The 15,836-nt window shown below is 44.2% G+C and overlaps 1 protein-coding gene across 3 annotated transcripts in view; it reads left to right on the forward strand.

The window, feature by feature from the left end:
- Nucleotides 1-2,618: 2,618 nt before the first annotated feature.
- Nucleotides 2,619-15,836, forward strand: part of LOC115542731 (eosinophil peroxidase) — a 55,949-nt gene continuing 42,731 nt past the window's right edge. The window contains exons 1-16 of one of the 3 annotated variants that reach the window (XM_030355128.1): nt 2,619-2,703; nt 2,836-2,902; nt 3,462-3,552; nt 3,902-4,077; nt 4,950-5,082; nt 5,180-5,309; nt 5,414-5,620; nt 5,742-6,105; nt 6,589-6,749; nt 7,016-7,274; nt 7,364-7,534; nt 7,824-8,061; nt 8,332-8,561; nt 8,652-8,686; nt 8,892-8,963; nt 9,289-9,845. In XM_030355128.1, coding sequence (XP_030210988.1) covers nt 2,836-2,902; nt 3,462-3,552; nt 3,902-4,077; nt 4,950-5,082; nt 5,180-5,309; nt 5,414-5,620; nt 5,742-6,105; nt 6,589-6,749; nt 7,016-7,274; nt 7,364-7,534; nt 7,824-8,061; nt 8,332-8,561; nt 8,652-8,686; nt 8,892-8,963; nt 9,289-9,303 — 2,349 coding nt within the window. In that variant the 5' untranslated portion in view covers nt 2,619-2,703 and the 3' untranslated portion in view covers nt 9,304-9,845. Of the gene's footprint in view, nt 2,704-2,835; nt 2,903-3,461; nt 3,553-3,901; nt 4,078-4,949; nt 5,083-5,179; nt 5,310-5,413; nt 5,621-5,741; nt 6,106-6,588; nt 6,750-7,015; nt 7,275-7,363; nt 7,535-7,823; nt 8,062-8,331; nt 8,562-8,651; nt 8,687-8,891; nt 8,964-9,288; nt 9,846-15,836 lie in introns of those variants that run through there. The other 2 variants (XM_030355127.1, XM_030355129.1) reach the window with 2 other exon arrangements.

The raw sequence follows: 15,836 nt of genomic DNA on the forward strand, positions 1-15,836 counted from the left end.
GTGTTTTTCACTGCAGCTGACATGTTTGGAAATATTTGTGTGAATGTGCCAAGAAACACCTTTCTCTCTTTCCTGGCTACATTTGAACATCTTATCAGTTAATTATTCAGCTAATCACTCATAAAGTCAGTTTATAATTGAGTAATTGATTCATTTAGTCAGTTTATAATTGATTCAGTTTATAATTTAATCATCTCATCATTTATTCAGTTTATCCTGTGATCTTTTATTCAGTTGATCTTGTATAGTCAGATAATCTGAAGAGATTTACAAGTGCGACTAACAACAATCCCAAATCATAAAATTAAATTAGAGCAACGAAAGGGGTGTCGTGCTGAGTTTATTCTTTGATAGCAATATTGTAGAACAAAAAGTAGTGCAATCAGAATAAAATGTTGGCCAATTGTTCTGGATTCCCCCAAAATTATACATTTAGCCACAAGCTAAAGGTTAATGATGAACATGGCTTCTAATCCGCGACCGGCATTCAGTCTGCCCGATGGTTAGTTTTATATGATAGTAAGTATTACCAAATGTCCAATTACTGACAAAATTTGACGTTTAGTTTTTACGATGGAGAGAATTACACATCAGATCATATTAATGATCATATCTGAGAAGTATTTTAGACACCTGCCTTTTTGCTCATCTCCTTCAAGTGTGTTTGATTACTGTTTGCATCCATAAAGTCCCCTTAGTACCATTGCAACCTGTATTCTTGTAAAACAAAATGGCCGGGTGAAATAGGACAGATTTCGTTCAGATTAGTCTTGGTTCACATTGGACAATATTTCGCACTATTTTTTCAAGTTTGTTTCCTAATATATCAAGCATATTGTGTGACACATATACATGTAAATCCAAACCGTTGGATTTACAGTTAAAGATATTTTAAGCTATGGTTCAGATGATGCAGTTTGATTAAGTTTTCCTGAAATTTTCACTGTACAGCTAAATCTATCTTGACGGACATACTGGGTTCAAGACACAAAAATGTTCAGCATGCGAAATAAGACATGTCAAACACGTTTCAGAAATTGTAATTCATCAGGGCAGCCGTGCCGATCGTTTAAACTTTGACCATGAATTATAGTGCCCCTACGGGAATTTCAGTGAATTTGATTATTATTATTATATACTTGATTATTGTTTGGGACAAGCCTAACCAACCTGATCCCAAGCACAATCAAGTACAGATTCTGACAAACGCGGTGCTGCATTTTCAAGAAATGCACGACCCTGCATTTTCCAGAAAACTAGTACCCTGCATTTCAAGAAGGCTGATACAAGCAATACCCATGGCTTTTTGAGAAAATTGTATATTTCCAGTTTATCAAAGCATAGGCCTACCCAAATAGGAAGAGCACCTTTAAGAAGCTTGAGGCTCGATCGTTAGGCAAAATACTGCCGGTGTGTCTAGGCGTTTGACTGTACAACCCACAGAGAGCAATATTTTCTTATTTTTAAGATTCTGGGCTAAGCCCTCAATATCTTAAAAATGGTTGAAAAGTTGGATATCCTAGCAAATGATGGTGGCTGTTTTCAAGTGATTGTAGGTTCAGGCCCAGAAAATGCAATATATGAGCATGAAAAGGGGATACATTTGGTTGTAATAAAGCTGTACATGGTTTTTAATAATTTGTGTACATGTGTGCGTGCAAATGCACCACTTGTGTACCGCCTTCCTGAACGCTCACACCTATAACAAGAAAGGTTTCCTGCAAGTGATAAATCTTGCTGCTGTAAGGGATCAGGAAATGTTACGGTATCTTATTCCTTGACGGCAACAAGCCAAGTGTTGTGTGTTTCTATAAAAATGTAGGTTTTTAAAGATGTTATCAGCTGGTTGCGTTTGCAACCAATCACTCATGAATGCTTTTCTCAAGAAAGCAGTAAAGCAGGCTTCACAACGTAACCAAATATTTGTGTTTTTCTATTTGGTTAGTAGTGGTTAGTAGTTCTGATTGCTTCTGGTGTCATACTGTCCTGTACTGAGCATCTCACAGGCTTGAATGTCTTGTCATGGAGTTGTCTAACAGTAACAATTAAATGTTCAACTATCCTCACTAAGAGTATTGCATGGCTTTTCCCACATCAAATTTTAGGCGTTTAAAGACTTTGAGTCAATTCCCTTGAGGATGATGTAGAATGGTGGATTAAAAGGATTTTCAGGCTTTATATTGTTAGCATTAACTTATCCTTTTTTTTTTTTAGTATTCCAGGAAGACAATCATTGAATTTCTGGTAAAAGATTTCCTTATTGCCAGAAATTCGATATTTGGCCTACACACCCTAAGAGGACAGATGGTTAACCTTTAAGCACATTTTAACATCCACAGTTATTGGTTAATATTAGGTGTGGATAACTCCGGTTGTATATGGACGTTTTTTTTTCAATCTGAAATAAAACAAATATGCTACCAACATAATAGTTTGTTAGTTAGTATGATAGTAAAGAGTAGATGCTACTGAAAGCTTTCATTGGACAATACATTTGATTAGCTGAGTGATAAACCTAAGTTAATCGAGTTCAGCTAGAAGAAGGAAGTAGGAACTATAGGTTTTAATGATATATTGACCTCACCTGAAAACATCAACACTGTGGGTGTGGCCTAAGACTCTCACTATAAATAGGCTGACACAGGGACAGTCTTCAAACCACCTTCACATTGTTCTCACTATAATTTTAGCTTCTCCTGAGAGGTAAGAGGACTTCTTTCCTTTTCCTTCTATTTTGGGACCTAGACGGTGTGCATCATTATTGTCTAACGTGGGTCAGACAATGGAAGGCTTAACGTTGATAGCTGATGTTCAATATGTTTTGTCCACTTATAGATGAACCAGCTTGTCTGCGTTCTAATGCTGGGCATCTGCGTGATGCAGGCCAATTCAAACCCATCAAGTAAGCTTTTAAATGATACCTTTCAAAAAACGTGAATGTTTCTAAAATGTTGGTATATTATGATGTTTTCTTTCCCTAACTCATCTTTTTTTCAGTTCAAGTTGAAGTTCTGAGTTTGTTTATTAGGTATTCACAGTGTATCCGTGTACTCCTGTTATGTGGGAATTATTAGTTTTATTTTGACGGCCCAAATCTCGACCTGACAAATATTCCTGAAAAAGGAATATTCATTTTGAGTTTGGAAACTACTGGGTCGCCTTGGGTCGCCGGTTCGCTTCCAACCTTGACCAACATTTTTTTGATACATGGCATGAAATATAATAATATGATATATGATTTGCTTATTAAGGGTGGCCATTGGGATTGGCGGTGCGTTGGTGACTCAGAATAGCTCTGGGACTCGGAAAATTGCTGGTTTTATCAATACTCTTGTATCTGAAGTTCTATCTTATGGTTTATTTTATCAATGCTCTTGTATCTGAAGGTCTCTTATGGTTTATTATATTAATGCTCTTGTATCTGAAGGACTATCTTATGGTTTATTATATTAATGCTCTAGTATCTGAAGGTCTGGGTCGTCCATATCTTATGGAATGCTTTGAAGAGGCCAAAACACTGGTGGATGATGCTTACAAGTACTCGCGAGATGAGTGAGTTTGTTGTTTTAAATCTTATTCTGTCTTAACGAGAATTGAACAATCACCAGAAAAAAATATACTGTAACAGGATACTTCCACCATATGCATTAAAGTCACATTTCCATTTGTCTGATGATTCAATTATAAACACAACAAAAACGAATATTGATGGAAAAATGAGCATTACATACCTGTTTCACTTTCATGATTAATAAATTGGCCTTTTCGCTTCATAACCTATTTTTATGATTATCTTCTTCATATTATGAATGACCATCATGTTATTACTGCTCTTCTTTCCATCCTTTCGTAACCATGCCTGCCCCCCCCCCCCCCCCCCCCCCCCCCTGTTCCCCTCCAGGAGTCTGAGCAGGGTTCGCCGAGAGGTCGTCTCTCCGGCGGACATCCTGCGCCTCATGAAGCAGCCGCGTGGAGACTCCCGCTCGGCCGTGCGCTCGGCCGACTACATGGCCCAGACGCTGCGCCTGCTTCACGACCGCGTCCACCGCGTGCACAAACGCTCGCTCAACGCCACAGGTCAGGCCCACGCCACTCTGTTGTTGTTGTTGTTGTTGTTGTTGTCTGCTATTGTCTGTACATTTAGATTTAGGGCATTTAGCAGACGCTTTTATCCAAAGTGACATAAAAGTACATTTGTCATAAGGAAGTGAAACAATATATCGATGTCGGAACACTAAGCGTGTTAGTAGAAAAAAGTGCAAAGCACCCCCAATTGCTAGGTTAACCCATTCCCTGTGTTTAACATAGATAGCTATGATAAGATGCTACATAACTAAGTACTATAACTCAATAGGACATACAATAGGTGTTAGCGAGTTGCAGTAGTCAAGGCACGTGATGAAGAGAGCTTGGACCAGGAGCTGAGTTGCCCTTCTCGTTAGGAAGGGCCGGATCCTCCGGATGTAGAGGGCAAATCTGCATGATCGGAGAGGTGATGTTCGCGGTGCAGCACAACTGGGTTTCTAACAGTTGGTGATGGTGATACAGCGATGTTCTCTGCAGTGACCAGTAGGTCCATGTGAGGGCAAGCTTTCCCTGGCATTGGCAGGAGCTCAGTCTTGTTGAGGTTAAGCTTCAGGTGATGGGTAGTCGTCCAAGTACTGACGTCTGCCAGACATTCTGAGATGAGTGTTGCAATCAGGGTGAGGGGAGGTGAAAGTTTTGTCAGCGTAGCAGTGATAGGAAAAACTGTGTGATGTCATTACAGAGCCCAATGATCTTGTATATAGGGAGAACCGAAGGGGTCCCAGTACAGAGCCTTGAGGGACACCAGTGTCAAGAGTGCAGGGTTTGGACAAGGAACTATTCCATGTGACCTGATAGGTGCGTATAGCTGTCTAGCATTGTCAAGTACTCTAAAGTATTGTCTTATGTCTGCTGTTCTCCAGATCTGCTCCCCCGTGAAGACCTGGAGGTTCTTTCAAAGATCTCTGGATGTGCAGCCAGGGTCAGCGATCCGTCCTGTCGCACAATTCAGAACCTGGACAAGTACAGGACTGCCACCAGTGTCTGCAACAACCTGTAAGAGCGTTTTCTGCAACGATAAAAAATTATTGAGAGATTGTGAAAACAAGGCTTTGAGTCGTAAGGTAAAAGTGTTTCAACATGTTGTCAACAGGATGAGCCCTCGCCTGGGGGCCTCCAACACCCCCTTCAAGCGGTGGCTCCCCGCTCAGTATGATGACGATGTCGCCTTGCCCATCGGCTGGGAGAGAAACCGCCGCTTCAACAACTTTGTTCTCCCTCTGGTATGATGTCGGCGTCGACCCATGCGGCAGCATCGCATGACGTAAAAAACACATGCGGCAAATACACACGTCTATCTACAATGGATTGTGTCTGTCCTCCTTAGGTCAGAGACGTTTCCAACCGAATCCTGGCGTCGAAGGACGAGGGCTTGGTCAGTGATAGTGAATACACCCACATTTTGACCCTGTTCGGCCAGTGGATCGACCACGACCTCACCTTCACCCCCTTCTCCCCAAGCCTCCGCTCCTTCAGCAACGGCCTCAACTGTGACGAGAGCTGCGAGCGCTCCGAGCCCTGCTTCCCAATTCAGGTATGGTCACCGACTGGGTTCCAGTTGGAGGTTTTATTGTGTAGTTCGACCTACATGCATATGTATAGACAGTAACGCTGCAATCGACAATCACCGTCGTCATCTGCGCTCTTCTACACAGATCCCCCCCGGCGACCCCCGTTTGCCAAGTGGCCCAGACAGCTGCATCCCGGTCTTCCGATCGGCGCCCGTGTGTGGAACTGGATATTCGGAATACAATTTTGGCTCTGTGGCGAACAAGCGAGAGCAGATCAACACCCTGACGGCGTTCCTGGACCTGGGCCAGGTGTACGGCTCGGAGGAGAAGCTGGCGATGGACCTCCGCAACCTCACGAGCGATGCAGGCCTCCTGCGCGTCAACGACAAGTACAAGGACAACGGCCGGGAGCTGCTGCCATTCAGCCCTCTGCATGCTAACATGTGCGCTACACGCCGGAGGGTCACAAACGACAGCAATGCCCAGGAGGTGCCCTGTTTCCTTGGAGGTTGGCGCATACTGTATATGTATATCTTAAACATCTCTATAAATCTGTCCATCTTTTTGTCTATCTCTATATATTTCTATATCTATCTCTTTATTGGGTATTCACAGAGTCTCTGTGGATACCTGTGGAAAAGATTGTGGAAAAGGTTTGGTGCCAAAATATCGTAACTTCCGGTATTAGAATCACATGCAGCTTGCCCGCCCAGATGGATGAAAGATTCTGAAACTTGTTGATCATGCCTTATTATGAATGCTGAACATTTTTGCCATTGGGACCCACAATGTGAATTTTTTGAACATTTTGAAAAAACTCGACTTCATTCATATCGATTTCTATCTATCTCTATCTATCTCTAACACTCAGAATTAATCACTGTCTGTTTGTCAGTTTCTATCTCTCTATTCTATCTCTCAATCATAGCTAGCAAACTGTTCGTAGACTCGCGACAAGTTACGACTCAAACGGCTTGTGTCATGTTTCCAGGTGATGTTCGTGTCGATGAGAACATTGCCCTGACGTCCCTCCACACCATGTTCCTGCGAGAACACAACCGTCTGGCGCGTGAACTCAAGAAGCTAAACCCGTGGTGGGACAGTGAGACCCTCTACCAAGAGGCTCGTAAAATCATGGGCGCGTACAATCAGGTAAGCCCCACCCTTGTACCTCTTTATCCATCTCCTCTACTCTCACTCATGCTCACATCTCGGATACATCCTTTACTGATCGTACCCTTCTCCTCAACATGGGCCTCACCTCCTCCTCTTTCTCCTCAACATGTGTCTTTCTCCCTCACCCTCCTACTCCTCTCGTCCATGCTCGTCCTCCTTCTCAGCACGTGTTTCTCCTCCTTATCCTCCTCCTAAATACGTTTACCTCTTCTTCCTCCTCCTCAACATGTGTCCCTCCCCAGGTGTTTATTTTCAGGGACTACCTGCCCCACATCGTGGGTGACGAAGCCATGTCCATGAAGCTGGGCCGCTACCCAGGCTACGACCCCAACGTGGACCCAAGGATCGCCAACGTGTTCTCCACCGCTGCCTACCGCTTCGCCCATCTGGCCATCCAGCCCATGCTAACTCGCCTGGACGAAAACTATCAGGAGAACGCTAGCAACCCCAATGTGCCGCTCTTCAAGGCCTTCTTCAGCCCCTGGAGGGTCATATTCGAAGGTGAGCGGAGAGGACACAAAGTGCTTGCAAGAAACATGAATTTCAAACAAGATATTTTTCTTCAAATTGTTGCTGTTGGTTTGTTACAGGCGGGATCGACCCCCTGATCCGTGGTCTGGTGGGCAATCCTGCCAAACTGGGCACTCAGGAAAACATGCTGGTAGACGCGGTGCGGGAGAGGCTCTTTCAGTTTGTCGAGCACCTGGCTCTGGACCTGGGGTCGCTCAACATGCAGAGGGGCCGGGACCACGCCATCCCACGTACCTATCCCCTAAAAGCTTCTCCTCCTCTCGCCTGCTGCCTTTTTGCTCGCTTGTTTTAATTCCCTTTATTTAAACATTAGTATGTAAACTGTTTGCTTACACACTGAACTACCGAAGCAACCTATTATTGTCCACTTTGAAACCAAGAATAGGCTAGACCTACCTGGTCAGGGTTCTCAGCTCCTCAGACTTTCTTCTTCTCTTCTTTTTGATTGGTTTTGTGTAAATGACGCAGCAAATGCTTCACGATCTGAAGAAAATCCACCTCTTTTACTCAACACGCTAGGCTACAACGCGTGGCGTAAGTTCTGTGGGCTGTCCCAGCCCAGCAACCAGGCAGAGCTGGCTGAGGTTCTGAACAACACAGGCCTGGCGACCAGGCTCCTGCAGCTGTATAGAACACCCAGCAACATCGACGTGTGGATGGGAGGAGTGGCAGAACCCTTCGTCAGGGGAGGCCGTGTGGGCCCTCTGTTCTCCTGCCTCATCGCCAACCAGTTCAAGAACATCCGCCAGGGAGACAGGTACGCATGCTGACATCCTCGGACTGACTGACTGACATTGGGGTGCGAAACAGAAAGAAGGCCGACCCGGTTTGATCTAGATCAACTTTGGAAGATGATTGATGACGCAAGTTTGGGTTGAGTAGGGGTAATAATTAATTAATAATTCATGTAGGGGGGAAGGTGTTTGTATGTGGACCCCCTCCCCACACAAACCCCGTAGCCCCACTTTACTAGGCCAGGAATGGTCTTTCTATCTCATTAACTTTTAGTTCTGTTTGCTGTTGACAGGTTGTGGTACGAAAATATGGGCGTGTTCACCCCGAACCAGAAGAAGGCGCTGAGCACTGCCAACCTGGCCAGGATCATCTGCGACAACACAGGCATCTCCAGGGTCCCCAAGGACCCCTTCAGACTCGTCAACGCTGAAAACAGCCTGGTCCACTGCTCCAGCATCCCCCGCGTGCGCCTCTCTCCCTGGAGGGAGAGGCCCAGAGAGGGCCCTGATGAGGCGGGGGCAGGTAAGGAACAGCAATGTGGTCAAAGGCTCAATTTTACTTTAGAAAAACCAATAGCTTGCACATTTTATTTAATCTTGATTGTTTTTGCAGGCACCAATGCAATTCTTGCAGCCATTGCAGCTGAGGTAATTATTATGAACGTATTTTTTGTATCCAGTTTTGGACAATATATTCATACGTATATATTCATAACATATGAACTTATTCATATGTTCAATTCCCATACTTGCCCACAAATCCTTCCCACCTTTCTTTTTAATAAACTGATATGTAAGTATTGAGGGAGGAAATATGACTCATATAAATTGTTATTATCTTGTTTGTATCCAGAGGACCAGGCTGACCCAGGCAGAGCAGGACATCATGGGCAAGATGGAGCCAAAGATGGAAGAGGACAATGAGGTGGTTATGTCTCACATCTCTGTAGGACAAGAAGAATGAGCTAGTTCAGGAATAAGGAAGTGTGATCTTGTGAACAATATGTGTTCCTATTGGTAATTGAAATGATTTTCTGCTGCATGCATTAGCTGTGAAATGAGGCAATGTGAATTATATTATAGAAAATGTTAGGACAGGTTATTAAGGTCTAGTTAAAATTGTTTTAAATCCTACAAGTGCCTTGCATAGCTTTAAAACAATACAGACATTGCAGACGGTACTCGGTACTGACACGTGATCAAGCTGTTCCTCTAACATTACTTTCTCCTTGTATTTTTCTCCTCTAAAGCTTCCCCAGCCATAAGAGGTGAACCTTGCCCTTGAAAGAAAGAACTCTAATCAATGCAACCTGTTTACTGTCTTTACCTCCTTGACTTAATGGTGAATTCTTGTCGTTCACCATTCAACAAACTTATTTTATTTTCTCAAAGCCGTTCTTCTTTAAAATGTAAAATACTGTTGGCTGATTTATAAAAATCACGTCATCATTTAGGACCACTGTTACAGTGAAATATAGTACACTGAAATGTTCAACCACAACTCTGACAATGGAATTACAATATTTACATAAAGTACTTTTTAAGGGCTGGTATGACTTTTACCATGGACATTTTAGGCCTTGTTTTTGTTTTTATTTGACTACATGTATTTGCACTAATCCATTCTGTCTGTTACTCAGTTTTAATCCGATCTATTATAACACATCTTGAAAAAAATGTAACCCGTCTCATATGAAACAAACAACTGCTTTGAATAAATTCTTCCTCTGTGGTTTTAATTGTTCAATCAAGATGAAGTGTTTAGCAATAACCTTGAAATCCTTTAATAAAAACAGAGGAAAATTCATATTCACTGTTTGATGATTGGTTAATCAATGGTTGATGCAATACGCTTGTATGGGTAATCAATTTAACTATTATGAAAATCCCAAAACAGCTTTATATACAACACCAACAAAACACTATTGATCAAAACCATATGTTGAATGCCACGAGAAAAATAATATGAAACAGCTGATCAAGTTTCTCATCTCATATATATATATATTTAAGCAATAGATCACGACAGGCCACTATACACGCCATTATACAACTTCACAGTGGTATAATGAGCACATACCACTGACTGAAGTGATCTATTGCTTTTATACAACGGTTACTATTAAGGCAAAACGAAAGTCATAGACACACTACATTTAGAAAAAAAAACAAGAAAGTCAAAGTAGCTGTTTTATTAAAGAATACAAAAAAGTAGTCCCTCCTGGCTGCCTTCAAATTGCACGACGGGCGCTATGCAACACACTTTAGCGTCCCTCCGGCAATTTATCCTATGGAGCAGTTCACTCGGCGACCCCCTTCACAGTGGTATAATGAGCACATACCACAGACACTCCCATCATTCAACATATTTTTAGGCTTCAGTAAACTGTGCTATTGCTTTTATACAACTACTTTTATACTTTGTAACCGTTTTTACTTCCAGGTGCGGAGTGATATGCAAACTGTCACAAAATGATTGGGCGTCATAGCAGTTATGTATACCCTCATTATACAACAGTTAGGAACCAATCAGATCGCTGGATTTAAGCCACCCGTTGTATAAATATATATATGTGTATATGGTCATTTCACGGATCCCTGTGAGACCAGGTTGACTAGGTCATTGAAACGGGGACCTCTGTGTGTGTGCCACGGAATATGAGTGTCATTAACTTGTACTGGAGCAAATTCCGTTGGCATATCATGGACAATTTAAGTGATTCCGTGAGGCCACCACAGATTTTAAGGCGCCGTGGTCGACTCGGTCGTTGAGATGGGGATCTGTGTGTGTGCCACGGAATAACAGTATCATTAACTTGCATTGGAGCAAACTCTGTAACCATATCACGGAAATTGGCGTGTTTCCGTCAGGATTCCACAGATTTTGAGTTAAGCGTCCGTGGTCATGTCACGGATTCCTGTGAGACAAGGTTGGTATTTATGAATCCTACTATGGACACGCAAAGACCCGCCCTACTTTGTCTGTGATTAGCCGGGTAACTCTACGTTACCCTCGCTGTGAGCATTCGAGAGCGTCTACTAACCATGTAAATAGTGTTGCAAATAAACTTCCAAACCTTTTCAAATCTTATCCCCGGCCATCTCCGTTGCGTCAACGGATAGTTTAGATAGTTTTGGATGCGCACGTAGAGCTACGGAGAGGGCTCTCTGTGTTTACGTACAGCACTTTACGGAGTAGTAAAAATCAGCCTTCAGGCAAACCAATTAAAGCCTTATCGCTGCCACGCTCATATGAGAGGTCTTAAAATGCTATTCTTCTGTCACTGCCCATCACCTGCTATGTGCGGCCATTTCTTCTACTAAATAGAATTTCCTATTTATCGAAGCAGATAGCACAGGCCTTTTCATGTTAATAGGATATTCCGCCATATTGTTTTCCGACTTCGGCTAGCTCTTTTTTTGTCATGCATGTGTTTGCATTCCTATAACCAACACGGCACTGAAGTTAAGTATTTTTCAGAAAGTCACAAACTGCAAGTTTCACACAACATTTTTTCTGTTAGAGGATACTTGTGCCAATACTTAATAAAATAATCAAGCATTGCGTCTACAAATATCAGTCTCTTGGATAAGATTAATTACTCCTGCTCCGCTCATTCAATGACTTTTTCGAACTCCTCGTGTTCTCTTACACTCCCCAACAAAGTGGTCTTTGATTGGCTAACACTGCAGCAGTACAGGAAGCTCATTGGCTTATGCTACTCAGCTTTCAGTTTTCTTGAAATTATCCACATGACATAAAAATGTATTTATTTAGCGATATTTACCCACATATAGTAATAACCACTTTGTACTTATTTAGCTGTATTTTTGTAGGTTGCTACACAAATAAAGTGTAAGAGTTAAACAAATAGCTAACATTAGAATGCTTGAATTCATTCTAGATATTTCTCCAGAGAGGTGTTATGTCAACATTGCGCAGACATCTGAAGTCATTGGCCGGCAAAGATGACGCTATCCGACGCTATCGTATTTTATTTCCTGCTCGGGTTGAGGCATTGGGAAATATTGATGGTCCTTAAAAGTGAGGAGGGCATTAATATAAGTATGTAAACATTGCGCAGACATTTGAAGTCATTGGGACTGTTCAGGAGAAAAGCCCAGTCGGATCTGCTATAAGTGGCTCTCTTCCTGCAAGATCAGTTGAACCAGTACGGGATGCTTCACGGATACAAATTGATGCATCTGAAATGCATCCAAGCAGGCTTGGTAGTGACTCAAACAACTATACGGCACCTGCTCTTAATCCTAGACCAGATTTTCAAAACAAGAAATTCAGTTGGGCCAGACATTTTCAGCAGCAAGTAATGACAAATTTCGGACCAACACAAATTAATGTATTGAAATACACAAACGTTTTATTCGCTGTCATATCTGAAAAATTACATCAATACATCTTTGGTGAATCTGACCTAGGCAAAACTCAACCAACAAAATAGTGCACAATATTAGGCCTATCAATAGCCAGTTTCCTTTTTGAAACAAAATAAAATAAATATTTGTCATATCTGACCAATAAGCAAAACACAAGGTGCATTGAAAACAAAATATTGCACATTTTCCTTATTTAAATAAATAAAATAAACATTTGGGTCACATATTAAAACAAGCATATCCCCCCTGGGATCAATATGCCAAAGTGCATGAAAGTGCATCAGAACCAGGCATATTAAAGCTTGGTAAACAAACCCAAAACAAGAAATAACTAAGTAGCTTAACACACATGAATACTTTGTTACTCACGTAGTTACACATCCTTTTGTTGCTATGTATGCAACAGTTTCACTGCTGCGTTCTCAGTGGGAGAAGTGACATCTTTTGTTCTGAATGAGAGCAGTGATTCTGGTTTCATAAGATGTCAATGCAATTCGAAGGCATTCGTGAAGTGTACTGTCAGACAGTGAGCAACGAGAGCCGCTTTTAATTGAGTTAATGTGTGAAAAGCATGATTCACATGTGTATGTTGAGCCAAACATACTTAGCACATGGACTGCTGCTCTCTTGTCGTTAGGGAAATGATGTGGGTTGACATCAGCCCAAAACCTGGCAGGCCCGTTGGTGCGCAGCTCCTGTGCCATGGTTAAGGATGACCGCATGTCCACAAGTTCGAGAATGAATTTCCCCTTGTCAATGGGAACTTTGCTTTGGCGGATAAAGCCCCTTCTATTGCGACAGTGAACGGGTCTCTGGCAAAACACATCACCTCTGTTGGCAAAGCAAGTCCATCCAATCGATCAGCAAAGTTTTCTTTTAGCCTCGCAACGAAATCCGTCATTACAGCGGTAATGCGTGCCGGGGATGAGATGCATTTGCAGAGCGTCGGAAAATTGCAACATTCGGCCTGTGCTCAAGTCAGTCCCGAAAAGATCCAGTTTGACTTGGAATGCGCGCATCTGTTCCACCAGTTCAATGACAGTTTTGTCTCTGCCTTGTAGTGTCACATTTAAGTCATTCAGGTGTTTGAATATGTCACGGAGAAAGCAGACATCGCCAATGATGTTGTCATCCAGCATTTGGTTCAAGTGTGTTTCGGCTTTTTTATGCTTGCTGCTGCGGAGGAAGGCTGGGATTTCCCCTCTTACACAGAAACGCTCCAGCGCTTTGCCTTTGGACAGCCACCTGACGTCATTGTGCAAAAGCAGGTCATGGTGCTCAGCAGACATTTCTGACAGCAGCATGCGGAATAAGCGGTGTTGGAGGCTTGATGTGGAGCGGATAAAATTAATTGTTGCCATCACGCTGTCCATTGTTGACTTGAGCTCTCCGCTTAGTTTTGCGCACAATACCGACTCTTTCACGGTTTCAGAGTCTGTAAATGGCCTTTTCTTTTTTGCCAAGATCCATGACACACGAAGGGAAGCAGCTGTAGCTCTCTCTTGGGCCGTGCATGTCCGCATCATAGTAGCACAGCTCCGGTTGTAAGATGCCAGCAAACTCTGCATCTTTGCAATCCTGAGATCCCTCAGGAAAGCTTGAGCGGAAAGTTGAGTGTTAATCAATGTGGTGTCTCCGCACATTGTAATCTTTAAGTACCGCAACACCTCATCCTCCTCATCGTCATCCGCTTATCCGGGGTCGGGTCGCGGGGGGAGCAGCTCAAGCAGGGGGCCCCAGACTTCCCTTTCCCGGGCCACATTGACCAGCTCTGACGGGGGGATCCCGAGGCGTTCCCAGGCCAGTGTTGAGATATAATCTCTCCACCTAGTCCTGGGTCTTCCCCAAGGTCTCCTCCCCACTGGACGTGCCTGAAACACCTCCCAAGGAAGGCGCCCAGTGGGCATCCTTACCAGATGCCCGAACCACCTCAGCTGACTCCTTTCTAAGTAAAGGAGCTGCGGCTCTAATCCGAGTTCCTCACGGATGGCTGAGCTTCTCACCCTATCCCTAAGGGAGACGCCAGCCACCCTTCTGAGAAAACTCATCTCGGCCGCTTGTACCCACGATCTCGTCCTTTCGGTCATCACCCAGCCCTCATGACCATAGGTGAGGATAGGAACGAAGATCGACCGGTAGATCGAGAGCCTGTCCTTGCGGCTCAGCTCTCTTTTCGTTACAACGGTGCGGTAAAGCGAACGCAATACCGCCCCCGCTGCTCCGATTCTCCGGCCAATCTCACGCTCCATAGTACCCTCACTCGCGAACAAGACCCCGAGGTACTTGAACTCCTTCACTTGGGCTAAGGACTCATTTCCTACCCGGAGTAAGCAATCCACCGGTTTCCTGCTAAGAGTCATGGCCTCAGATTTAGCGGTGCTGATCCTCATCCCAGCCGCTTCACCCTCGGCCGCCAGCCGATCCAGTGAGTGCTGAAGGTCACAGGCCGATGATCCAATGAGGACCACATCATCTGCAAAAAGCAGTGACGAGATCCTCAGACCACCGAACTGCAACCCCTCCCCACCACGACTATGCCTCGATATCCTGTCCATGTATATCACAAACAGGATTGGTGACAAGGCGCAGCCCTGGCGGAGACCAGCACCCACTGAGAACGAAACTGACTGGCTGCCGAGAACACGAACACAGCTCTCGCTTTGGGAGTACAAAGATTGGATGGCCCTGAGGATAGACCCCCTTACCCCATACTCCCGCAGCACCTCCCACAGTTTCTCCCGGGTGACCCGGTCATACGCCTTCTCCAGATCCACAAAACACATGTAGACCGGATGGGCATACTCCCAGGCCCCCTCCAGGATCCTTGCGAGAGTGAAGAGCTGGTCCGTAGTTCCACGTCCGGGGCGAAAACCGCATTGTTCCTCTTCAATCTGAGGTTCGACGATCGGCCGAACCCTCCTTTCCAGCACCTTGGAGTAGACTTTACCAGGGAGGCTGAGAAGTGTGATACCCCGGTAATTGGCACACACTCTCTGGTCCCCCTTTTTTGAACAGGGGAACCACCACCCCGGTTTGCCACTCCTTTGGCACTGTACCCGACTCCCACGCGATGTTGAATAGGCGTGTCAACCATGACAGCCCCTCAACACCCAGAGCCTTTAGCATTTCTGGCTGGATCTCATCAATCCCTGGGGCTTTGCCACTGCGGAGATGTTTGACTACCTCAGTGACCTCCACCAGGGAAATTGACGACGAAACACCATCAACCTCGAGCTCTGCCTCCAACATAGAGGGCGTGTTATTCGGATTCAGGAGTTCCTCAAAGTGTTCCTTCCAACGTCCGACGACCTCCTCAGTTGAGGTCAACAGAGTCCCATCCTTACTGTACACAGCTTGGATGGTTCCCCGTTTCCCCCTCCTGAGGTGCCGGATAGTCTTCCAG

The sequence above is a fragment of the Gadus morhua genome, chromosome 4 (assembly GCF_902167405.1).
Source record: "Gadus morhua chromosome 4, gadMor3.0, whole genome shotgun sequence".
Classification (NCBI taxonomy): Eukaryota; Metazoa; Chordata; class Actinopteri; order Gadiformes; family Gadidae; genus Gadus; species Gadus morhua.